The sequence below is a fragment of the Pan troglodytes genome, chromosome 4 (assembly GCF_028858775.2).
Source record: "Pan troglodytes isolate AG18354 chromosome 4, NHGRI_mPanTro3-v2.0_pri, whole genome shotgun sequence".
Classification (NCBI taxonomy): domain Eukaryota; kingdom Metazoa; phylum Chordata; class Mammalia; order Primates; family Hominidae; genus Pan; species Pan troglodytes.
Window position 1 is genome coordinate 132754031 of NC_072402.2, and position 24539 is coordinate 132778569.

Here is a 24539-nt window from a genome sequence, read left to right on the forward strand (position 1 = left end):
GTTGTCCTCTCCAGAGTTGCTGTGATTATGGCATTTCCCCACCTTTTAGAGTTGGGCCTGGACAGGTGCTCATGAAGTGTGATTCCCCAGAGCCAACCCCCCGTCCCCCACCACAGGACATGCAGACCTAGGGAATGGGGAGAGGGAAGCTCAAGACTTGTCCTGGCCAGAGGCCAGATCCAGGGCCCATGCTGGCTCTAGGCTCCCTGGACCTAGCAGCAAGGACCTGGGGAAGCTGCCTGAGGACCACAGACCAAGAGGGCCTCCAGCTACCCCCCAAAGCACATGGCCCCCTTGAGCTGGTGGGGCCCTGTTGATCTGGGTGCGGGTGTTCTCATACTGACAGAGTCACAGCTCTCTCTGTGGACCCACTGCTGCAGACACCCTTCTTTGGAAGGCTACTCTGATTTCCCCTAGGGGTGCTGCTAAGACTGGCAGGATTCTGTTGTGTGGGGCTGGAGCTCAATCTGGGGAGTAGCCTGCTGGCAATGCCAGGGCACCTTGCACAGAGCCCAGGGCAGGTGGCATCATCAGCACTGTGGGCTGCTGCCTCATATGGTTAGGTAGGACTCTTCACTTAAAAGGTGGCATTTTCTCTGTCATTCCTAGCCAAATGACTACCAGGGCCATCAAGGTCCTGGCACCACTCTGGCTTAGCCATGATGGAACCATCTGAAGGCCCCAGCAGGGTAGCGCAGCACAGGTGACACTCCTTGCTTCAGACTGGCCAGCCCAGAGGCCTGGCAGTGCCCACTCTACACCATTGCTGGAGAGTATGCCCGAGGCCTGTCACCTTGGCAGTGCCACCTCACACAGAGGGGGAGGTGTGTTCTGGGACTGGGACCTATAGCTGGGTGCAGAAAGGCCCCATACCCACACTGGGGATTCAGGTTAGCAGAAAATGCATGGGGTAGAGTGGAGAGTGGCTACACAAACAGTCAGGCCTGGGTGGTGGCACCCCTGAAGCCACAGGACAGGGGCCGTAGGAACCTGTCCTCCTGGTTTCATCTATACATCCTACTGCTATCTACTGAGCTATGCTGGGTGCTGGGGCTTCTATGATGAGAAACCCATGGTCTCTCCCTGGCTGTCTTGGTGCTCACAGTTTTGTAGGGAAGACAGTCATCCAGCCACTGAGGAAGTGACAATCATTGAATTCAGGGTGGGGGGACTGCGTAGAGAGAATCAGGGCCACATTGAGCATCATGAAAACAGTGTGAAAGAAGGATGGCTCTTCAGGGTGAGACCTGTTGAGGTGCTGTGGGGGAATCCTCTGAGGGCAGGAAATGCCTGGCCACTTCCGGCAAGGAGAGAGCTTTGTGTCCATGCCCTGAAGCTGGGCTGGGGTAGATAGGGTGTTTGTGCCCCTCATGACAGGGGGAGTTGCTCTGGGTCTGACATGTCCAGGGATGACGCCAGGCTTGGGGCTTCCAGGGGTGCTCTTGTGGGTGCAGCCCCATTAGTAGGGCAGGCAGGCCCCAGGCAATGGCTCCAGTTCAGGGCCGGGGCAAAGCAGACATTGCCAGCTGCTCACACAGGGTGTGCCAACATAGCCATGGGAACGCTAAAACATATCCAGCTACTCTCATCAGGAATCCTTGGAATTGCTCTAGGCATCTGAGAGTGAAAAAAAGATTTAAAAATTGGCCTCAGTGGGGCAAGGTAGAAAGTGCCATGGTTTTGGAGTTGGGACACCTGTGTTCCCTGTTAGGGAGACCTTGGGTAAAGTGTCTGGTCTTTCAAGCCTCACCTATTTCCTGTGAGAAATGCGATGATAAAATGACTGGGTGCAAGGATCAAATCTCTGTAAGGTGTGAAAAAAGAGGTAGTCAACTCATGGTTCACCCTTCCCCACTGTCAGCCCTGCACCTCTGCTGGGGGCACGTGTAGTGGGCTGTGCTGGTCAGGGGCTGAGAAGGATGAGGCGAGCTTGACGCTGGTGGTGGTGGGGAAAGTATGGAGCTGAGAGCAGGATGCAGAGGTCAGGAACTACACAGGGGTATGAATGGGTCCCAGGATGGAGCTGGTTCAGAATAGGCAGATGGCACGTCAGATCTGGAAGGCCTGGATCCCATGCCTAGGAAGGCAGACTTTGGGCACAGCCACCAGGGTGTGGTGTGGGAGGGTGCATTAGTCCATTTTGTGTTGCTATAAAAGAATACTGGAGGCTGGGCAATTTAAAAGAAAAGAGGTTTATTTGGCTCATGGTTCTGCAGGCTGTCCAGGAGGCATGGCAGCACCTGCTTCTGGTGAGGCCTCAAGAAGCTTCTACTCATGGTGGAAGGCAAAGCAGAGCCCGTGTGTGTCATGTGGTGAGAGAAGGAGCAAGAGAGAGGGGAGGAGGGCTACTAGACTCTTTTAAACAACCAGCTCCCGAGTGAACTAACAGAGTGAGCTCTCACTCATCACGAAGTGGGGGCACCAAGCCGTTCACAAGGGAGCCGCCCCCGTGATCCAACACCTCCCACTAGTCTCCACCTCCAACATTGGGAGTCACATTTCAACATGAGATTTGGAGGGGACACACATCCAAATTGTATCAAAAGGCAAGCTGACTTTAAGGGCACAAGAAGAAGGCTTTCAGAGAGCAGAGAGCTGGTGGGGGCAGAGGTGACGTGTACAGGGCCGGCCCAGCACTGCTGGCAGAGCAAGCTGATGGATATTTGGCACAAAGTCCCAAAGCAGCATTTCTGTTTGGCTCTATTCGCCTGCAGAGCAAACACGGCAGATTGGAATTCCCACTTGGGCTCTCACCAACTCAAACAGGCTTGGCCAAGATCTTTAATTGATTTGCTTGGGGCAGAAGTGGCTCTGCTTACCCACGCCTGGCTGTGGAAAGCAGGACCCTCCTCACCCTCCCCCGACCCTGGGATCTAGTAGGGTTGACCCTAAATGGCTCCTTCATCTCCAGCCTGCCAGTCTGATGGTTTGGGGGCCACAGTGGGATACAGGGGACTCGGGCCCGAGTCTCCTCCTGGTCATGCCCAAGCCCTCCCCCAGTTCTTGTGGGATGGATCTGGAATTCAAGGCTGGAGGTGTTTGGAAGGTGGCTGGATTTTCTTTTTTTAAAACTGCTTTCTGATTCCACCAGCAGGAAGCAGGCCCTGTATTGTGGAGATCGAGGCAGTGATTGAGAATGTGAACGCCCCTGTCCATTCCAACAGCCCCTAGAAATCTGATACTGGGACTCTGGAGACTGTGCCCCTTGAGGCTTTCTTCAAATGCTTTAGCACACCTCCTAGAGCAAACTGGCCTTCAACAGGTCAGGTCTGGCTCTCTGGGCATCTCTGCCTGTGTCAGGCTTTGTCCCTGGCCCCAGATGGGTCTGCTGTGTTGTCCTACAGGCCCTCAAGAGAGACGATGGTTCTGAATTCCTGACTAGGCTACTCAGAAAGGAGAGGAGGTTGTTCTGATTATAGTCACAGGGGTCGGAAAGAGGGGAAGGAGATAAATGTGACGGTGCAAAAATCTATCAACACACGGGCATCCCCACTCTTCCCCATACTGTGCTACAAAGAATTTTGTCTGTGCTTGGTCGGCCACAGGCTACACCTGCCCCAAGTTCTATGTTTGACTTTATTGTAGGCTTTGTGTGATGTGGCATTAGGAGAATGGTGGAGAGCCAGGCCTGCAGAGCTGGAGGGAAAGGGGAGTATTTTTGCTTTCTCAGCCAGCTCCTGCATTCTCCTCCATGCTGGTCAATGGGCAAAACAGAGGGAAAGTTAAAAGACCAGCGAGGTTGGATGAAAACACAACAGGGAGCCGGGAAAATGGAGGGAAGAAGGAAGCAAAATCTGAGGGCTGAGAGTCTGGGAATTGTGGACAGCAGCTATGATATAGCTGGTGGGTATGTCCTGGAGATAGGATAAAGGAGGGGGTTAAGGTTAAGTGTCCTTGTGGGTTAACAGTGGGATCCCTATGGGTGTTCTTTGAGAGAGGCAAATGATGATTGGAATTATCTAAAAATTATTTTTGGTTGCTCTACCTTTTAAAAATGAAGCCCTATGGATAGATTAGACCATGTGGAGTCTGGGTTATATTCAGGTTATATAAAAGATCACCCTGCATAATAGAGACCTACTGGGTTAACAGTGGGAAATGCTAAGAGGGCTTTCCATGGACTGAGCCCTTAGCTGGGATCAGGGGCCTCCAGGTGAAGCATACCAGAGGGTGGTGGCACCAGGTATGACTGTCTTCTTGCAAGATGAAACTAAAGTATCAGAAGGGAAGTGTGGAAGAAACCAGAAGGTGATGAAGAGCCTGTTTCAAAACTCTTGGGAAACTACAGAGTGACTGGGACCTGTGTGAACTGGTGATGGGACCATGGTGGTGTTCTCGCAGCAGCGGAACCTCGCTGCCCTCCAACTTGGCATTTGGGGACCACTGCCCCTGACTTCCTCTCTCTCCAGTGCTACTTCGATGCCTGGGATCAGGGCCTGAGATAAAAAGAACTCTTCAAAACTTGACGTTGGAGCTGGGCATGGTGGCTCACACCTGTAATCCCAGCTGCTCAGGAGGCTGAGCTGGGAGGAGTTTGGGGCCAGGAGTTTGAAACCAGCCAGGGCAACATAGTGAGACCCCGTCTCTAAAATGTAAAAAAAGAAAAAGAAAAAAGAAAACTTGATGCTGGCCCAGAGAAGGAGGGATCCAAACAGAGGTCAGGCCAGAGCTTCAACGGCACAGCCTGTTCTCCTTACTGACTGTGGAAATACTGCCTTCTGTTTTGCCAGTATTTCTGTTTATAAGATTTTTTCACATGTATGACTTCAATCACATAACAACACTTATTCCCATTAAACAGGTGGCAAAACTAAGGTTCAAAGAGGTGATGTAACCTACCCAAGGTTGTACAACTAAGGGGGAAGAATCAGGATTCACAACCAAGTGTGTCTGGCTCTTTAGCCACTGCTATGGTGCCACACAACAATCTTCCAAGGAATTGTTGTCCCCTTTTATAGGCAGGCAAGCCAGCACTCAGACTCACTGGGCCAAGGTTATCATTAAAGGGCAGAGTCAGTATTTGAACACAGGCCCCTCTGCTCTACTGCCTCATAGCAACCTTATTCTTTCTTACTGAAGCAGCTATTTTTTCAACTTTAAGAACCAAGCCATGATTCCCTTCTGAGAGGGGCCTAACTCTGAGAAGGGGGTGGTGATTGCACAGACGTGTCTCGGTTGGCCAGTGAGTTCACTGGCACCTTCTCGCTGCTTGGTCCAGGCTCTGAAGTCTGCTGGCCCTGGGAGCCCCGGGAGCCGTGAGATTGGGAGGACGGCAGGAAGAAATCAGTGTGTGCAGAAAGGGTGGTGACTGCGGCGTCTAATCAGGAAATTACAGCCTGGGCAGAGAGAGAGGTTTGGCTTGACATCGCCTTCCCCTGGGCTTCAGTACAGCAGGCCCACATGGTGGAGGCTTGGCTGCAGATGGGATGTGCTAAGCAGGCGTGAGCAGGTCACAGCAGGCAGGATGCACCAGCCTGGTCGGTGTCCGGATGCCCACAAGGCTGGCCCTCTAGGGTGGCGACTTGCAGGCAGTTTCCTCTGCCTGCCCTTGCACCCACTCATAACTCGATCAGCAGGAGTGGCAGCTGTGGGCACCTGGAAGGGGTGCCTTGAGAGACTCTTGGCTGGAGTTTTTTATCTGACCCTTGAAAAGGCAAGTGGAAAAGGAGAGAAAACATTATCAGGTGGAAAAAGCTAGCTGCAGAACTATACATGTGCGACACCATCTGCATTAAAATGAAAAAGAAAAGGGAGAAATAAATAAAACACCACACATAAAGTGGCAGTGAGAGGTTTTTTTTTTCTCTTTTAGGTGGCAAAGATGATAGACAAAACCTAGGATCGGGCCGGGCGCGGTGGCTCAGGCCTGTAATCCCAGCACTTTGGGAGGCTGAGGTGGGCGGATCACGAGGTCAGGAGTTCAAGACCAGCCTGGCCAATATGGTGAAACCCCGTCTCTACTAAAAAAAAAATACAAAAATTAGCTGGGCATGGTGGCACGCGCCTGTAGTCCCAGCTACTCGGGAGGCTGAGGCAGAAGAATTGCTTGAACCCGGGAGGCGGAGGTTGCAGTGCACCGAGATTGCACCACTACACTCCAGCCTGGGCAACAGAGTGAGACTCTGTCTCAAAAAACAAAAACGAACAAACAAAAAACCTAGGATAGGCCTGGGTGTGGAGAATGGACACCCTTGTCCACTTTTGGCAATGCAAGTAAGTGTGGCCTTTTCATAAGACAATGTGGATTAGATTTTATATGTGTGCTTCTAGGACCCAATCATTCTACTTCTTGAAATTATCCCAAGGAGCTAAATAAATGTCAAATGCACAGAGACGCATGGATAAGGATGTTTACTGTGGCTTGTTATAATAGGAATATAAGGAATCACCTAAATGCTCATTGGTGAGGAACTGGCTATATTATTATGAATCCATATTTGTGGCCATTAAAAGTAATGATTTCTTGATAAGAAAAGATGTTCTTGATATTTTATTGAGTGAAAAACGTGGCTTTCTAGAGCAGCATGGGATCTGGCATCCTTTATGTAATAGTGAGTGAGCATATAGAATGAGCATATAGACATTATGTCTGATGAAGGACATCTGCAAGGATAATCATAAAAATATTCATAGTGGTTTGGGGGATCTCGACTTTTGTCCTCACACTTTTTTGAACTTTTTGAATTTTAAGAATGAGTGTGTATTTTATGATCAGGAAAAACAACAGTTTTTACCTTGAAAACATTGTATGTGTGTCCCTGTGGTAGGTGGAAGGGCATTCTCTGCAGAAGGAACCAAATGCACAAAGGAAAGATGGCAGGAGCTCCGTGAGGGTTAAGGGAGTGCCGAGGTCAGTGTGGCTGCAGCCTGTGCTGTGGGGTGAGGGGTGGGGGGACTGGAGGCTAGGGCAGTAGACTGGAGCCAGATCCTGAGGGGCTCACATGCTCAGCGGGGCAGTTTGGCCTTTAAGGGATGGGAATCGTGGTAAGCAAAGCAGTGACCTGGCTGGATTTCATTCCCACTGCCTCTGAGGGTGGCTGTATCCCCCTCACTTGGCATCTAAGGCTCCTCTATTCTCTCTATTCTGTCTCTCCTTCCTCTTCCCATGCCTCCCAGGGATCCTCTTTGCCTGGCTCAGTCTCACCTCTACTCCTGCATACCCATCCCAGTTCTGCCTGTCTTTTAAGGCTGAGTACCAGGCTCCCTCTAACAGGAAGCTTTCCCAGATTGCTCCCATTAGCTTTGATTTCTCCTTTCTCATGCTGTCACCCTTGACCTTTTGTATCCTACTTTGTATCAGACCTTAATTCCTCTACCCATAGATATTTATTTTCCTAGCACCAGCTGGGGAGGGCTGTGGACTGCAGGGTCATCCCTGACACCTGGATGCCAGTGATCAGCCTGCCTGAGATATGCCAGCTTTAGAATCCTGATGGAGGGAGGGAGGAGGAGGGCAGCAAAGAGACCCAGCAGTTATTTTATGCCTATCTGTCACAGGCACAGTGCCAAACACCATATGTAACTTTTCACATTTTCCCCACTTTACAGATGAGGAAACAAGCTCAGAGAAGTTCTGTGGCAGTGAATGAGTGGCGGTGCTGTGAGTTAAACCCAGGCTCTGCCTAACTCCAAAGTTTGTGCTCTTAACCTCCATGATCTTGTCTCTGGCCCTCATTTCCCCACCACACCCAGAGGTAGGCTGGGCTGGGTGGGCTGAGGCAGAGTCTTCCTAGGCCTTGCTGGCCAGAGCAGGAGGCTGGTGAAAGCCCAGGACTTAAGGGACTTCAGAGGGGGACGTGGTTCCCTCTCACCCAAGGGGGAGCTCTTGACCTGCTGGAGGATCTGGGGCAGTGTAGCATCCCTGCTGGGGGCTTGGAAGTGCCACTACCCCCAAGGAAGCAAAGCAAGAGGCTTCCCTGGGGAACCTGTCTGGAGGGGAGGGAGGTTGGACATGTTGATCAAGAAAGAGCATCTTCACTCAGAAATCCTCCAGCAATACGAGGTCAGTGAGATGAAAATGAGTAATTTTGTGCTTCTGAAGCAACAAACCACTTGACAGCAATATTTAATGGTCATATCCAGGGTCTTTTCAAACCCTGACAGGAAATCCCAAGAGGTAGGCAGGTGGGGCCAATGCCCGCTTGACAGAGGGTTACTGGGGTTCTGTGAGGTGACGTCATGCCCTGGGAAGAGCCCAGCTCACGGGCTAGGATTTGGGCTTCTGGACTCCCCGAGGGGATCGTGCCCTCCTCCAGGCCCCTCCACCAGCCTGGGCTCAGTGGATATCCCTGCCTGGAGGGGCTGGGTGAGTCTCTGTGAGCCTGGGGGGCTGGGTGGGCTTCAGTAGCCCCACTGTGGGCTCTGGACTGTGGGAGAGTTGAGAGGCCTTGGTGGAGTTAATGCCAAGCTTGGGAGAAGCCAGGGGTTCACCATGAATTGTGTGTGCCTGTACTCATTCCGGCCTTGGTGACAATAGGAATGCCAGCTTGGGGATGGAGGAAGGATCCTTGGCCACACTGTGCCTGGGGTGGGGTCTTTTGTGTAAGGGTATCCTTTATTGAGTTGCATTTACCCAGCGGGAGAGAGGTGTGTGTGTGTGTGTGTGTGCGCCTGTGTGGGCATGTGTGTGCACAAAGAGGCTGGAGTCTGGGTGGTGATGCGCATCCATCCCAGTGTGTCCTGGAAAGTTCCCAGATAGGCCACAGGAGGGAACAGTTTGGGGAAACCCTTGCTGGGCCCCGCCACAGCCTGGCAGGCGGTGAAGTGGCCAGCCACTTTGTGGCTACGATGCCTTAGAGAGTTTGCCAAGCACTTTCTGTGAAGTCATTGGGATGTTAAACCCTTGGTTCAATTAAATGGGTTAATAAGCATTGTCTGATTTTGATGAGGAATAATAATATAATGTGATAATAGCAATAATGGTGCTATTAGCTGCGATTATTACACGTGCTGCACTGTCCCAGGCATGGAGGGGGGGCAGCTTGCATTCCCGCATGCTCAGGCCGCATTTTCCACTCATAAAACCCCATTCTTCAAAGTCTTTCCAGCCCAACTCCCGATATCCATTTTCAGGACAAATTACCAACACTTAAAAAAAATTGGTCCATTTTGCGTGAAAGCCAAGTTCAAATTACTGTTACTTTCCCCTTTATGTTGGAAACTTAAAAAAGGATAGGGGTGGGAGCTGAGGGGGACACAGGGGACAGATAGAGGAGGCGAGGCAGAGGAGGGGGAAAGAGAGAGAACGGTGTATGGATGAAGAAGAAAAAAGCGAGCCTTCTTGTTTCAGTAAAAATGTATTTCTGGAATGATGTTTCAGTTTACTCAGGCAGAAAAATTAGAAATGGTGTGCTTATTAAACAGGCTAAGTAAGCATGACTATTTTTAGTAGTGTAGTAAAACCTTGGTAATTTGGACCTCTTTAATAAAGATTCCGTGATCATGGTGGCTGGCAGGCACACACTGTGTGTGTGTGTGTTGTGTGTGTGTCAGGGCAAGGTAGGGATGCAGATCGGTTGCTGAGTTGGAGGCTGGGGAGCGGGGAGGGTGCAAGAAGGGACGGAAGGAAAAGGGAAGGACTCCCTCTTAGGAGAACCTGCTTCAAACACTGAACTCTTTTGCTTAGTAATCAAAGATCATTATAAATTCTTCTCACTGAACACTTTTATTGGCACCTACTAGTATGACATCTGTTCAAAGAAGAATGTATTTGAAAACAAAAGTTTCATTTCTGTAAAAATCTGTAAAGGTTTACTTGATAGCTGTCATACTGGCCTCCCTCAAATGAGGCTGCATCCCAGGTAGGTGATGACTGGCACCTCAGTGGGAGGACAGGGGCAGTGGGCGGAAGGCTATTCCCTGTCCTGCGGGTCACAGGTTTTGTATTTTTAAAATAATCATTATTTTATTTCATCATTGCAAAACTGATACATTGTCAGTGCAAAAAGACCTTGAAAGGAACAAATTTAAAAAATGCTCATTTTCCCCGTCAGAGGTAGGTGTTATTAACACTTTGTACATATCCATAAATTTCTCTGTGCATATATAAGAACAAAAATGGCACTGTGCTTAAGACTGTTTTGTTACTTGCCTTGTTTAGCTTTTTTGACAGAGAAGCTCGGTTAAGAAAAAGGGCAATAGTGAATCTATATTTAATTTTATGCTAAACTTACAAAGAAAAGTCATGCATCCCGGGTTGCTCTTTCCTGGCCACATAGTAGACGCTAGATAAAGGAAGTGTCCTTAATGGGGTCCCACTGCTATGCTGCATAGAAAGATGAAGAGTCAGGATGAGGGCCATGCAAGGGGTCAGCTATTGTTGGGGCCTCCAAGGGGCTGCTGGTTGAAGAGGATTCTAGGGAAAGGTTTGCCAAACAGTGAACACAGCCCCTGGGAGTCCTGGGAACCAGCCTCTAAATGCCTCTCTGGGTAACGAAGGGCATAAACACAGATATACTTTTTGAATAAAATTGAGGTAAAAATATACATAACATAAAATTTACCACTTTAACCTTTTAAGCTGTACAGTTCAATGGCATTAAGTACATTCACATTGTTATGCAACCATCACCACCATCCATCTCCAGAGCTTTTTCATCCTTCCTGAGACTCTGTACCCATTAAACAGTAGCTCCCCTTTTCCCATCCCTCAGCCCTTGGCAGCCGCCATTCTATTTTCTGTCTATGAATTCACCTCTTCTAGGAACTTCATGTAAGTGTAATCACAATCTTTGTCCTTTCGTGACTGGCTTATTTCACTTATCACAATGTATTCAAGGTTCATCCATGTTGTAGTTGTGTCAGAATTTACTTTTTAAGGCTGAATAATATTCCACCATATGTATACACCACATTTTGTTTATCCATTCATCTGCTGATGGGCACTGGGGTTGCTACCACTTTTTGGCTATTGCGATAAACATGTTTTAGCTACTGCTGTGAACGTGGGTATGCAAATATCTCTCTCAGCCTCTGCTTTCATTTATTTTTGAGTATATACCCAGAAGAGAACTTACTGATCATATGGTAATTCCATGTTTAATTTTTTTGAGGAATCATCATACTGTTATTTTTTTGTTGTTGCTGTTTGTTTGTTTGTTTTTGACAGACTCTCACTCTGTTGCCCAGGCTGGAGTGCAGTGGCATGATCTTGGCTCACTGCAACCTCCAACTCCTGGGTTCAAGCGATTCTCCTGCCTCAGCCTCCTGAGTAGCTGGGACTACAGGCATGTGCCACCATGCCCAGCTAATTTTTTTGTATTTTTAGTAGAGACAGAGTTTCACCATGTTGGTCAGGCTGGTCTCAAACTCCTGACCTCAAATGATCTGCCCACCCTGGCCTCCCAAAGTGTTGGGATTACAGGCGTGAGCCACCGCGCCTGGTCCATCGTACTGTTTTCTGTAGTGGCTGTTCCATTTTACATTCCCAGAAGCAATGCACAAGGGTCCCAATTTCTCCGCATCCTTGCCAACACTTGTTATTTTCTTTTTTGATAATAGTCATCCTGATGGGTGTGAGGCGCTATCTCATTGTGGTTTTGATTTGCATTTTCCTAATAACTAGCAATGTTGAGCCTCTTTTCATGTGCTTATTGGTCATTTGTATATCTTGTTTGGAGAAATGTCTATTCAAGCCCTTTGCCCATTTTTGAATTTGTTTTTTTTATTGTTCAGAAACACTTTTAAAAGCGGTGCCAAGAGCTGCCTGTGCTGAAAAGGAGTGAGCGAGTGAGTGGCAGAAGGAAAGACGCAAGAGAGAGGACACAAAGGAGTGCAGAGAGGGGGAAAGGGTCAAGATTTGTTTTGTGGAATGTGGGGGTGAGGGAGGGCCTTCCCTCAATTCTTTTTTTTTTTTTCTTTTTTAGACGGCGTCTTGCACTGTCGCCCAGGCTGGAGTGCAGTGGCACTATCTTGGCTCACTGCAAGCTCCGCATCCCGGGTTCACGCCATTCTCCTGCCTCAGCCTGCTGAGTAGCTGGGACTACAGGCACCTGTGACCACACCCAGCTAATATTTTTTTTTTTGTATTTTTAGTAGAGACGGAGTTTCACCGTGTTAGCCAGAATGGTCTCGATCTCCTGACCTTGTGATCCACCCGCCTCAGCCTCCTAAAGTGCCTCAATTCTTTTATTCAACAAATATTTATTGAGCATCTACTATGTGCAGACACTTCTGAGGGGTTGCTGTCTATACCTGTTTGACTCAGTTCACCATGCTGGCTGTCTGACTACACTGATCCTGTTCAGCTGCCAGGGCCAGCCTCTGGGAGGCAGTGCTTATAGTCACAGCCCATTGACTCTGCAGTCAGGCTAGGGATTGAGTCCCTAAAGTGGTGTGGTACAGCTTAGGACAGGTTACATGACCTCTCTGAGCTCCCCATTTCCCATTTATAAAATGAAGCTAATAAGAGAAATGAAACATGTCAAGTGCAGTGGGGGACAGCACAGAGTGAGACATATGCCTCAGCCAGCCACAGCAGCTTTCATCCCCTGTGAGGGCCAGCCTGCCCTCTGCCTCCTCCCTGCTCCACAAGCAGCTTCCTGCACCCTGACCTGCTCCTCAGCAGTGGTCTGATTCATGGAATTGCAGCCCCTCCAGCCAGGGCTCCAGTGGCCCTCTCTCGTGAGTGCTCTGCAGCTGCTTGACAGGTAGAGGTAGACACCTGCCCTGGGCAGTACCAGCCAGTCAGGAGGCAGGACCCAGGAACCTGCAAAAGCAACGTGGGAGTGTGAAGAGTGGGGTTCCCCTGATGGGAGAGGCAAGGAGGCAGGGACCAGCAGGGGCTGGGGGGGGTGGCCTCAGGGTTGGGGGGGTCTCCCCATCTCGGAAACAGGAAGCTTGTAATCCGGACTGACATGGGAGCTTCGATTTTGTGATTGAGAATTCAGGGCCCTTTCTTCACCAAAAAGCTGCTCTGTGCCTCTGTCTGCCCCTACCCCAGGGCTTCCTCTGTCCCTGATACCTATACCCTTTGCTGCTGTCACATAGCCCGGAGATTAGGAGGGCAAATCCTAGGGCCTGGGGCCTTTTCTGTCTCAGTCCTGGAGCCCAGCTGAGTCTAGCTTCTTGAAGAGAATTCTAATTTTTTATTTCCTTTCCCTCCTGAATACAAATGTGATTCATGTAAGGGTAATGTACAGCACAGTGGGTGCGAGCGCAGGCCCTGGTCAGAGGGTCTGAGTTCAGGTGCTGGCTCTACCCCTCATTAGCTGCCTGTGCCATGTTGGGCAAGTTACTGATTCCCTTTGAGCTTCAGTTTCTTCCCGTGAAAAATAAGGATAACAAATCCCTCCCTCATGAAATTGCTCTGAGGAGCTTGCTGGGGACTGGCGCTCAGGAAGAGCCTGCTGTTAGCTACTCATAACATGATATGCAAACAAAAAGAAGTGTCCAGGCATCCTTGCCCCATGGTGCTGGGCGCCCCCAGAAGAGCATGCTGGGGTGAGTACCCCTGCTTCGCCCCCTGCCCCGCGTCCTGTCCCTGCTCATCTCTTAGGGTATTGACTGGGCTCTGCCTCTCCCCAGAGGCCAGGTAGGTGGCAGGAATTGGGTCTGGTTCCTCTCCCAGGGCCTGGCCCACAAAAGATTGGTGGGGAGATTGTACCACAGGACAATAGGCTGGGTGATCGAGGGCCCAGAATCTAGGATAGTTCCTGGGGTGGGGTGGGGGTGTGGCCAGGAGGACTGTCAATCATGACTCATATTCAGGACACCCTGCAGAGGTGGGGACGGAAAGCTGAGCTGGGAAAATCCCAAATGACGTCTAAAGTGACCTGTTGAGAAATTTTGACAGGTAAGTCCTATTAATGCAGAAAGTGGGGAATAGGACCTCAAGAGGAGAACCAGGGCATTTCACTTTAATAAAAGAATAGCAATACCAGCCTCACAGGGCTGTGTGCAGGTAAAGGGGCTCATGAATGAGGAGTGTACACTTAGCTTGGGGCTCGGGGCCTTGTGTTGGTTCAGTCAGCATTGGAGCTTGGTACTGAACATAGGGATGGAGCCACCTCCCCAGAAGGGCCTTGCCTGACCACCTGGTTTAAAGTGAGACCCCCTTTACTCTCACAGTACCCTGTTGTTTTTCAGCCTAGGTTGTAATTACACACGTCTGTTTACTTGTCAAGCAGAGCGGGGGCTGCGTCTGTTTCCACTGCTCCATCCTAGCACTGACAGCAGGGGCACAGTCAATGTTGAATGAATGGCGGTCTCCTCCCTGTCTTCTTCAGGCAGAGCTGGCTAGGAATTCTGCCTTTTTTTTTTTTTTTTTTTTTTCCAGAGGATTGGGCTTTCAGAGCCCCCTACAATCCCTAGCCCCCTTCAGAGATGACCCTGCAGCTGGAGCAGCGGGGAAGGTCTGCATGCTGTAGTCTCTGCCAGCCACAGATGGGTGGGAACAGCTGGGAGGGGCCTGCGGCTGGGTCTTTCACTCACCTGCTTGGCCACAGTCCTTGATGGATGACGGGGTCATTCTGGGACTACTTCTGCCCTTCGACCCGTCTGCAGCTGTTTGGCCTGTGGCCCCACAGATACACTGCATCTCCACCTGAGCCCTGTGTGGCTCCCCTTGCACCTGGTGCTAGACCTGACTTTCGGGACAGGCTTCCTTTTTGCTCTTCACTTTCCTCCAGCCCGCCTCCTTCTAGGTCTCCCCTGACTCCTGCCCTCAGCTGAGACCAGGGCCCTCTGGCCTTGGCAGATGCGTGAGGCTGAGGGAGGCCCTGAGTCCAGATGTGGTTGTGTTTATGTTCCCAGAGAGTGAGGGGTCGGAGCTCTGGACTGGAGCCGCTGGGGGAGGGGTGGTCTGGCTCCAACACCCTGCCCTATTCCACCCCCACCCCCACTAGCCTGTGTATCTGGCCCTGTCCATCTCAGAGCTCCACACTCCAGGTCTCACAGCATCAGGCTGACCATCCTCCAGGGAGGACCTCTCTTCATTCCTCATCTGAAGGTGAGAAAACCAGTGGAAAGATGCCTGGCTTTGGAATTAAAAAACCTACTGGCTCAGTGTGACCTTGGCCCAGCTACAGAGCCTTGGTTCCATCTGTAAAATAGGGACAACACTCCTGACCTCAAAGGCTGTGTTGACCTGGCTTGAGAATGTGTGCACAGGGCTCTCCAGCTGTCAGCTCGTGACTAGGCCTGTGGCTGTGCCCTACTCCTAGCTAGGGCTTGCCTGGGTCCAGGGCAGTGCCAACCCCCATCATAAGGTGATTCTAAAGCAGAATATCAACCCCTCCTTCCTCCCCCACTGCAGCTGCAAACATTTTGTTTTGCCATTAGAAATGACTTACTTAAGGGAAGCAGAATTTTACAGGCAGTTTACAGGCTGGTCTTATTCAGTAGTTTCCAAAAGCCAGGGGAGGGCGGAGGCGGCCAGCAGTCCCCACAAGTTGGGATGGATTGGAAGTGAGAAGTGAGTCCTGTGTGACGGACACTTTCTCCTGCACAGCCGCACGCCCCTCGGTGGGCTCTCGGCACGTTGCGGGCATTAGGGAGAAAGGCAGCGGGAGGCCCTCGCTATACTCTGATAGATCCAGCCCCCTCAGTCCTCCTGGAATAGCCTGGCCCTGGCTCCGAGGAGAGAAGAGGGGCTGTTGCTGGGCCCACAGAAGAAAAGGCAACCCCAGGCATAAAGAGGCTCTCAGCAGCCCCTGCCCGAACGCTCCTGGCAGGCAAGGGCCCCATAGCACCCTGGGGCCTCGAGGGTCACCGCAGACCCGGCCTGGGAAGAACCCGTAGAGTCCCGCAGCCGCGGAGGGAGGGGGTTCTCGCTAAGGCGTCCCGCGGACAACGCCGAGAGGCACAGCCTAGCGGGTGCGCACCGGACAGGCTCGCAACGCAGGACGGTGCCCTCATGGGAGCCAGGCTGAGCAGGTCAAGAATGGTGGTGGGGAAGCGGGGTAGGCAGACCTCGGCGGGGGCTGCCTCGGCGCTCTGCTCCTACCCAAGGGGCCCGGTTCCCTTTCTACCCACAGTTCCCTTTCTATCCGCCTCCCTCCTCAGCCCAATGAAGCAGTCGGGGCTCAGCAGTGCTTAGCACGCTCGGACTATGGTTTTAATAGACGTACATGGACAAGTCGATATAGACAGATTTATAATTCTATACAGTCAGTCCAACATACACAGGGACGCTGTAAACAGGGGCGCGGGCCGGAGAGCGGGTGTGCAAAGTGGGCGCAGGGCCCTGGGGCCGCGCCCCTTGCTCTACCGGCTCGACTCTTGCACGGCGGGCGGTGAGGAGGGGGCTGTTCGCCCAGAGGGCCACCTCCTAGCCCGGGAGCAGAGCAGAGGGCCTGGGCCTGCAGCTAAGCTCAAGGCTGGGGTGTTCTGAGATGGACCTCCCCCACCTCCCGCCAGGTCCGCACTGCCCGCTGTCGCTCCGTGGCCTTAATATAGGGCTCCGGGGCGCAGGGCCAGCGAGGCTCTACCAGGCGCGCCGGGGCCGTGTGCGGCTCCACTGAGTGCCCGATCCTGGGCTGGGGGCACCGTCCCCCCAAACCCAACGCCCGCTCCAACACGGATCCGACTCGAGCTAAGGCGCTCTCGGCCGGGCCCAGCTCGGAGAGGGCAACTTGGTTTGTACGGGGTCGGGAAATCCTAGGCAAGTCCAGGCCCCGCACATCCAGTCCGCAGGACCGGCCGCTCAGTCCGGATCCAGCGCGGCGGGGACGCGGGCTACGAGGTCGTCCTCCCCCGGCCGCTGGGCCTCGGCGCTCGCTTACCGCGCCGCGTGCCCTCCGCGGAGTGGGCCTCCGGGGCCCGTGGGAACACACACACACCACCCGCGCCATCCCGAGAGAAATTGCAACTCATCCATTTTTTCGCGGCACTTTTCTCCGACGTCTTTTTGCTTTTTTTTTTTTTTTTTTTTGTCTTTTTGGAGGGAAGAGTGGGGTCCGGAAAAGCAAACACAAAACCAACCCGGAGTGGGAAGTGGGAGGAGGGGGCTGCGCAGGTGTGAGGTCCGCGGCGCGGTGAGCTGGGGCTTGCGAGCCGGGGCCCCGCGTGCGTCCTCCGCGCCCGCGCCCTTCCCCGCTCCGGCAGCCGGCCCGCGTGGTGCGGCGGGGCGGTCAGCTGTTGTACTGGCACGCGTTGAGGCCCGAGGCCGGGCCCTGCAGGCCGCCGTAGCCAAACGACGAGTGCTGTTTGGACTTGAGCCGCAGGCTGGCTAGGCTCGAGTTGCACGTGTCCCGGTAGACGCTGTAGGGCGAGGCGGGAGTGCCGTACGGGCAAGCGCCCGGCGACATGGCCGAGTTGAGCGAGGAGCCGGTGAGGTTGTTGATGTTGTTGAGGCCCGAGTTGGGCATGCCAGGCACGGCGCCTGGGCCCATGCTGGACGGCATGGTCATGGAGGAGATGGAGCTGGGTGCCGAGAACATGGACTGCGACGACAGCGGGCTCATGGAGTTGAAGAAGGTGAAGCTCTTGGTGGAGAGCGGCGCTGGCGCCAGGCTCTTGGCGGCCCAGTTGTTGTAGGAGTAGCCGGCGGCGTACACGTCCTCGTAGGGCTGCACTAGGCCGCTGAACTGCGGCACGTAGCCACCCTTGCACAGGTCCAGCTGCTGGTTACGCTCGCGCTTACGCCACTTGGCTCGCCGGTTCTTGAACCAGACCTGGGGGAGGGGACGGGAGAAGGGTCAGGGCCGCTGCGGGCCGGGAGGGACCCCACCCCCTTCCCCACCGCCTGGAGCCCTCCGTCGGCCCGCTGCCCTCCGAACGTCGTTTCTCTCCTTCGACCGATATTTCCGCTCCTGCATTCTCTCCACAATGGTTCCTTTCCTGTCCCCAGAAAATACTAATTTCTTTTTCCGATCTTTATCCTCTCCCGAAATTATATCCGTTTTCTTCTCCGAATACGGATTCTCGTTTATTTTAACAGATATTCGTTTTCTTTCTTCCTCTCTCAACCAGTTCACCTCTGCCTTCTCCCCCAAACGGGTTCGCTCTATCTACTAAATATTTCAGTCTTTTTATTCTCCCTCAAATACAAAAGGTATTTTTCCTCCCTGAGACATAGGACTTTCCGACTCCCCCAATTCTTCGATCTATTTCATCGCTCAAATAGTTTGTTATCATCTTTATCGGCAATATTTGATGTTTTCTTTTTGGCTCCAAATGTTTATTTTCGTTCAGTCCACCCCACTGTCTGAACCTCTTTCTTCTCCCTCAGTCTGTTTTCTTGTTTATCCCCCATTTTTGATCCTTTTGAATCGTCCTCAAATATTAGGCTTTTGAATCCTTTCCAAATATCTGACCTGCACTGTTCCCCTTAAACAGTTGATTATTTTCTCAAATACCTGATCTTTTTGCTTCCTATTTAATTTCTTTCCTGCCGCCTAAATATATGCCAAATATGTTTCTCCACAAATATTTAATTTTTTTTCTATTCTTACTAGTTTCTTCCAATCTTCCTGCCCTTCCTTTTCTCCCCCCAAATTTGGTAAGAACCTCCTAGTCCTCCCCCATCCTTACCTATCTGCCTACCGCATGCCCTCTGCCCTCTCGGATTTTCCTCCAGTTCTGAGTGGAGTTTCCTGAGCTAGTTTGCCAGATCCCTGCTTCTCAGCTTTCCCTAGTCCCCAGCACTGACACTACCTGATTCCACCCCCACCCACCCCTACCACCATAAACCTGGGCAGGATTAGTGAGTTCAGGATTACTGAGTGCTGTGTCTTCATTCCAAGTCCCACTGGGCTGGCCAGCCTGCCTAGGGAGGGGTGAGGGCTGGGGTTATGGTAAGGAGTCTGTGGGCCAGCTGGGATTTTGGTCGACTTGGGAGGTGCTCCCAATATCTGATTAAATATTTGCGCCCCCAGGGAAGAAATGATTCTCTTGCTACCCTGGCAGGAAAGCCTTGCTTTTACTGGAAACCAAACGGGTGAGAAGAGGGAGAATGCAGGCTGGTCTTGGGTCTGAGATGGCATATCCTAAAAGGGACTGGGAAGGACATTTGGCTCCCGGAGCCACCCCCCACCTCACCTGACAGGAGACCTTCCGGAAAGGGCAGAAGGCAAAGGGTCCTACTGATGGCTGGGGAGGGTGGAGAATATCTTGAGCTTTTAGAGAATCTGCTTATGAGATGGGACCACCGCTCCAGGAAGTTTTGAGAGCCCCAAACCCAGGCACCTTTCAGGCTTCTCCGAGGCAGCCAGACAGGACCTGCCTTTCCCTTTCGTTTTCGGGATAAGGCCAACAGCTCCCGAGGTCCCCAGCGGCAGGGAATCCACTGCCCAGTCTCTGGCCCAGGGTATCCTGCTAACATCTGAGTGGGTCCTGGGCCCCATAGGGCATGGGGGAGTCCCCTGGGGGCACAGGTCTTTGGGCTGGGGTTGCCTTAGTCCGAGGATCAGGTAGGATGAGGGTCAAAGGGGTTGAAGGTCCGAGGCGCCTGGAGGCCTGGCAGACGCTAGTGGGCCAGGGCCTAAGGTGGGGATCTCCGGTGGAGGGAGGGAGCAGGTCTGAATGGTAGGAGAGTGAAGGTCTGCTTGTGGGTCTAAGCTTTGGAGGGCTGCAGCAGAGGCGGCCCGGGAGCCCTCTGCGCGGGTGCCCTTAGGCGCGCACCCCTTGCTCACCCGCACGCGCGGCTCGGTGAGGTTGGTCCACACGGCGATCTCCTCCCTCATGCTCATGTCGGGGTAGCGGTTCCTCTGGAACGTGGCCTCTAGCTCTTGCAACTGCTGGCTTGTGAAGTGCGTACGTTGCCGCCGCTGCTTCTTCTTCTTGGCTGGGTCGTCTGCGCCGCCGCAGCCCGTGCCTCCCGCACCACTGTCCTCGGGCCCCTTGGGTTCCCCGCCGCGCTCCTTCTCTGCAGTAGGCAGGACGGGGAGCGGGTCACCTGGGCTTACGCCCCGTTGCACCCCGTCCCGGCTCCACCGAACCGCTCGCCACCAGCGCTGGCGGTCTTCCCTCCCTCCCTCCCTCTAGGGTTCCTGGGAACTGTCCCCACTGGAAAGCGCCCGCCGGGTGCTGGTCGTCAGTAGGCACCTCTAGTCTGGTGTGCCGCGGAGAAGAGCCCAAGAATCGGAGCTGGAGCCGCGGGCCTGCGTTCCTGGCTGGGCAGGGCCTGCACCCTTAGCTCGGCTCAGATTCTGGCCCTGCTGCTGATGTTCCCAGCAAATGTATGCTTTTTGTTTGTTTGTTTTGCGAGCTCTTAGGGGGTCTAAATCTGAGGGGGTCTCTGCTTTTCTGAACTAGGATCAGATCTTTCCAGCCTAAAGCCCCTCCACTTTCTTCTCCTCAGGGGTGTATGGGAGCCCCACTGGGCAGGCACAACACAGCCGGGTTCTCGGCCTTGCTTCCAGGCCTCCAGTCCCAAAGCCTAGAAAACCCCACCAACTGCAGCCCAGACAGACAGACTCTGTCTAAGTGACCTCGGGCTTTAGTCTGTCTCTCTTTGAAGCTACACAAAACACACGCAGTCATAGAAACATTAATACATAAAGAAAAAGAGTTTAAAAACAAAACACAGAAGCCCAGAAAAGCTCACAGCTCTATGCCTAAAGACACTGAAAGGGCCACAAATTCTCAAAATCAGACAGGAAGAAACACAGAGCAAATGTAAATTAAGAAGCCAGAAAGCTCCGTACAAACACACCCCTAACTAAATACAGAGCTGTAAGTGTATAAACTCCAGGTTGACAGAAGCATTTATTTCTCTGGGATTTAAAAAAATAATGTACCGTTGTAGATAGATTTTTAACTCCTTCCCAATAAGGCCCTTGTAGAGATAATTTTTAAATCCCAGAGAAACACATTATAGTTAGATAATTTAAATTCCCCAAATAACACCACTGTAAATGGATTTTGAGAAAATTCCGGAGAAACGCGCCATTTTGGATTGACTTTTTAAAATCTCCGGAAGAATAATGTTGCATGTAGATATTTTAAATTCCAGACCTACACTTCGTATGTTAATTCTTTCAGAATCGAAAGATACAGTTAAAATTAATTCATCCTCATAGATTTGGTTCAAAAAATCAATCTACGATTATATATCTCTCTAGGTTTTAAAAATAAAACCAACCAAAGACCGCGCTTAAAACTTTTGAAAACAAAAGTATAGTTCAGCGTTGATTATGTTTTAACCAAGCAAACAACTTCTCAGAAAAATCACTTAGGGATGCAAAAGAGAAACAGATACTAAGAAAGTGGAGAGAAACATTCAGCTGTGTATTAAGAAATGAACGCAGAAGAGGCGCCCACACCGGGGAGCTCGGAGCCCCTCGGGAACCCAGCCGGCTGCGCTGGGCAGCGGATTCGCTGCCCCACTGCCCGCGCCGGCCACCCGCGGGCCCAGTTCGCTGCTGGAAAAAAGCTCCAGCTCGGACAAAAAAGGCAGCGCGGAGGGAGACGCGCAGGAGCCGGGGCGGGGGCCAGAGCCGGGCTGCTCCGGGCTTCGGCCGCGCACGTGGGCCGGATCCCTTGATCGGGGTTCCGGCTGGCCTTGCTGGGAGTCCGGCCGCGCCTGTTGGCCCGCTCGCCCTCACCGTCCTCTGTGTCTCCCTTCTACTTGATGACCCCTCTCCCCCCGTTTACCCTTCCCGCCCGCCCCTTCTCTTTGGTCTCTTTCATTCTGTCGTCTACTGTCACGGTGTTAACCTCCCTGTCTCTCTGAGTGCGTTCTCTCGCCCGTCACCCCTATTCCTTTCTCGGTCTCCTCCTCTCCCTTCGTCCGAGCCGCTCCTTAGCGCCCAGTTGCGCAAATCAAATTTTTTCCCGTTCTATTTACTCCTGATCAAGAGGGGCTGTCAGTCCAACCCTCCAGCTGTAGGCTCGTGCATCTGCCAGTCTCTTGGCGCGTGGGGACCGCGTGGAAGTGCCTTCGCGTGTGCGTAAGTTTCCGCGTTCACCGTCAGGTCGAGAACGGGAAAAAGAAAGCTCCTGACGCTTCTGGGGCGGAGAGGGAGCTTGGTTGCGCGGCGCGGGCGTCAGGCCCTGCTCCCAGCTCCCCGTGCTCCGCGCCCGGGTAGGCTCTGTGCGCGCCGCGCGGGGAACGGCGCTTACCTGGCAGCTCCGTGTCAGACGACTCGCTGGCGGAGTTCTCGAGCGGCTCGCGGGGGTCGGCGGGCCGGGCCAGGTGGAAGGCGGGCCCCATGTCATGGGGTGGCGGCGGCGGCGGCCGGAGCCCCTCCGGCAGCCGCTCCAGGCTCATGCCCCCCTTGAAGGCGTCCATGGAGGTGGGGACCGCGGCGGGCGCTCCAGGGGCCGGGGCTGGGCGCGCCCCGCCGCCCTGGCTGCGACCTGCGGGGACAAGAGCGCAGCGCCTAAGCGGCTGCCCTCCAGGGCTGCCGGCGCCTGCAGCGACGCCGTGCCCGCCCCATGGACCGCCCGGGGCTGCGGCGCCGGGCTGGCAGAGGCGGCGGCAGCTTCTCGCGACCGGGCGCCTGGCTCAGCGCTCCGCGCTGCGCTCCTGCCGCTCGGGCCTCAGCCGCTCGGGCCTCAGCAGCCCGGCCGGCCCCGGCTCCGGCTCGCGATCCGGGGCCGGTTTCTAAGGCTCCGGACGGCGCCGGCAGAGTCTGTCTTAAAGCGACAGCGCGCACAGCCAGGTTCCAGCAGTCCCTGCGCCAGGGGTGCTGGGTGGGGTGGGCCTGGGTGGGAGGGGGCTGGGGAGGGAGCGAGCGAGCGAGGGAGCGCGGGCGGAATCCAGCCCCAAGCCGCCCGCGCCGCCGCGCCCTCTCTGCCGCCCTCCCTCCCTCCCTGCCTCGCCCGCGCCCTCCCCCTCCGCAGCCACCTTCCCGCCGCCTCCCCGCCCCCCGCGGCCTCGCCGCGCCTCTCCCTCCTTCCCCGGTGACACACCGAGTTCTCCCTCGGCCTCACAAAAGAAACGCATCTGGCCTGCAAGTCCCGGGCGGCTCGTGCACACCTCAGGCCTCAAATGACTTGTTTCGCCTAGAATCAACTCCCGTCTCGGCCGCCTCGAAGTCCCCAGCCCTGGCGAGAACAGCCCAGGATGAGTGAATGTTTGCCGAACAGGATCGCACCGAGCGGGCGCCTTCGAGCCAGCGCCGGGGCGGGGGCAGAGCCCGGGGCCCGTTCCGGCAGCTCCCAGCGGTGTCCTCGTCGAGGGGCCGCCTGCCCCTCCTTCTCCAGCCTCTTCTCCCGGGAACTCAGCCCGGCTGAGTGACAGCAGCCTGCGCTCTAATGGGCCCCCGGATGCTGCCTCCTAATTAGCTTGGACCTTCTCCCCTAAGGCTGCTTCTCAGGCCTCCCTCTCTGCACCGCAGTCAATTTTCCGGGATTGGGATAGAAATGATGGCTTCTAATCAGACGAAACGTTTCTGCTGGCTCTAGGCGTTTGGAGAATGCAGAAGGAAGACCCCAAGGATCCCAGCCAGACCCCACAGCCTCTTGTACCTCTCCCCTTGTTTTACACCTTACGCCTTGGCCAAATGGGCCAGGCCTGGCCTTGGCAGGCATGGGGTTGGCCTTGGCAGCCTTTGCCCTCCTTCAGGGTAGCTTTGTCCCAGCCTGGGGCCTGCGTCCTGGCTTCCCAGGGCTTCAGGCACAGGCCTGGTAAGCCAGGTGACTGCTGTCTCCCAACCCTAGGCCAGCAGCCCAGGAAGCCCTCAGTCTTCCAGTTTCTCTCCCACACAGTGGTAGCTGAGCTGCAGCTCCAATGGGCCTTCACTGGGCACAGGCAAAGACATTACTCTCCCACTCCTAAGAGTGATTCCCTCCTCGAGTCCTTGCACGTAGGTGAAGTTTGTCGAAGGATTTTGCTCAACAATTGTTAGCTGGCCCCGAGACCTCAGCGTCTTGAGCAAACAGGCCACAGCTGGGGCGGCAAGGCGCCGCCCTGACCTGCTCCTCTGGCCATAGGCGGACCCCAGACTGCCCTCTGCCCCTCACCTGTGATCAGCTCCACCAGACACAGCAACCCAAGGGAGCTGCGCCAGGATTGTCTGCCTGGGAAAGAAGCAGGGAGGTGTCCAGTGTCCTCACCCCAAAACCCAGTGCCTCCTCAACTCCTGGGTGGGTGGCACTGACTGCGCAGGTATCAGCGTCTGGGGCACTCTGCAGGTTCTGCCTTTGAGTCCTCGCCTTACCCCTTCCCATCACAGGGAGACACCCAGGGTCAGCTGAGCTCCTTGTGGGGGCTGCTGGGGCCAGGGTCAGGCATGCAGGGTGGAACCAGGCCTGCCTTCCATTCCCTCCACGTTAGTCCAAAGCACCCCCACCCCCACCCCCATCCCCACCCCCACCCCCATCCCCATCCCCATCCCCATCCCCTGCTCTGGGCCGTGGAGAGACAGCACAGCTCCTTAGGGCCTGGTCCTTTCTCACTGTGGGTCTGTGACCACAGGATGCAGGGTCTGAGGCCAGAGGGAGGACACTTCTCAGGGGTTTGGACTGGGGAGGCTCAGTGACTCCTGCCTTCTTCCAAGCTGAGATCTCCCTCCATGAAATGAGTCTTGGCTACGGGGAGGGGAACATGGGGAAGCACAGTTGCCCAGCATTTGCTCTCAGCCCCACCTTTGCCATGTTTCTTGGCCACCTTTACCACGAGTCTCCTGCAGTAGAAGATCCCTCCTTTCAAGGAG

General features: G+C 53.8%; 1 protein-coding gene across 1 annotated transcript; it reads right to left on the reverse strand.

Moving 5' to 3' along the window:
* Positions 1-16029: 16029 nt before the first annotated feature.
* On the reverse strand, positions 16030-22674 carry PITX1 (paired like homeodomain 1). The gene is made up of 3 exons (XM_001168135.6): positions 22003-22674; positions 19572-19804; positions 16030-17612 (listed from the first exon to the last, which is right to left on the reverse strand). Exons 1-3 carry the CDS (start codon positions 22169-22171, stop codon positions 17070-17072), a joined length of 945 nt encoding a protein of 314 aa, XP_001168135.1. The 5' UTR covers positions 22172-22674; the 3' UTR covers positions 16030-17069.
* Positions 22675-24539: the final 1865 nt, after the last annotated feature.

What these genes read in the sequence shown, in the direction of transcription:
- PITX1 (XM_001168135.6), bottom strand. Translation starts at nt 22,171, where the DNA reads ATGGACGCCTTCAAGGGGGGCATGAGCCTGGAGCGGCTGCCGGAGGGG. An exon ending in GTCTGACACGGAGCTGCCAG is followed by an intron (nt 19,805 to 22,002) that starts GTAAGCGCCGTT and finishes TGCCTACTGCAG; the next exon opens with AGAAGGAGCGCGGCGGGGAA. An exon ending in TCACCGAGCCGCGCGTGCGG is followed by an intron (nt 17,613 to 19,571) that starts GTGAGCAAGGGG and finishes CCCCTCCCCCAG; the next exon opens with GTCTGGTTCAAGAACCGGCG.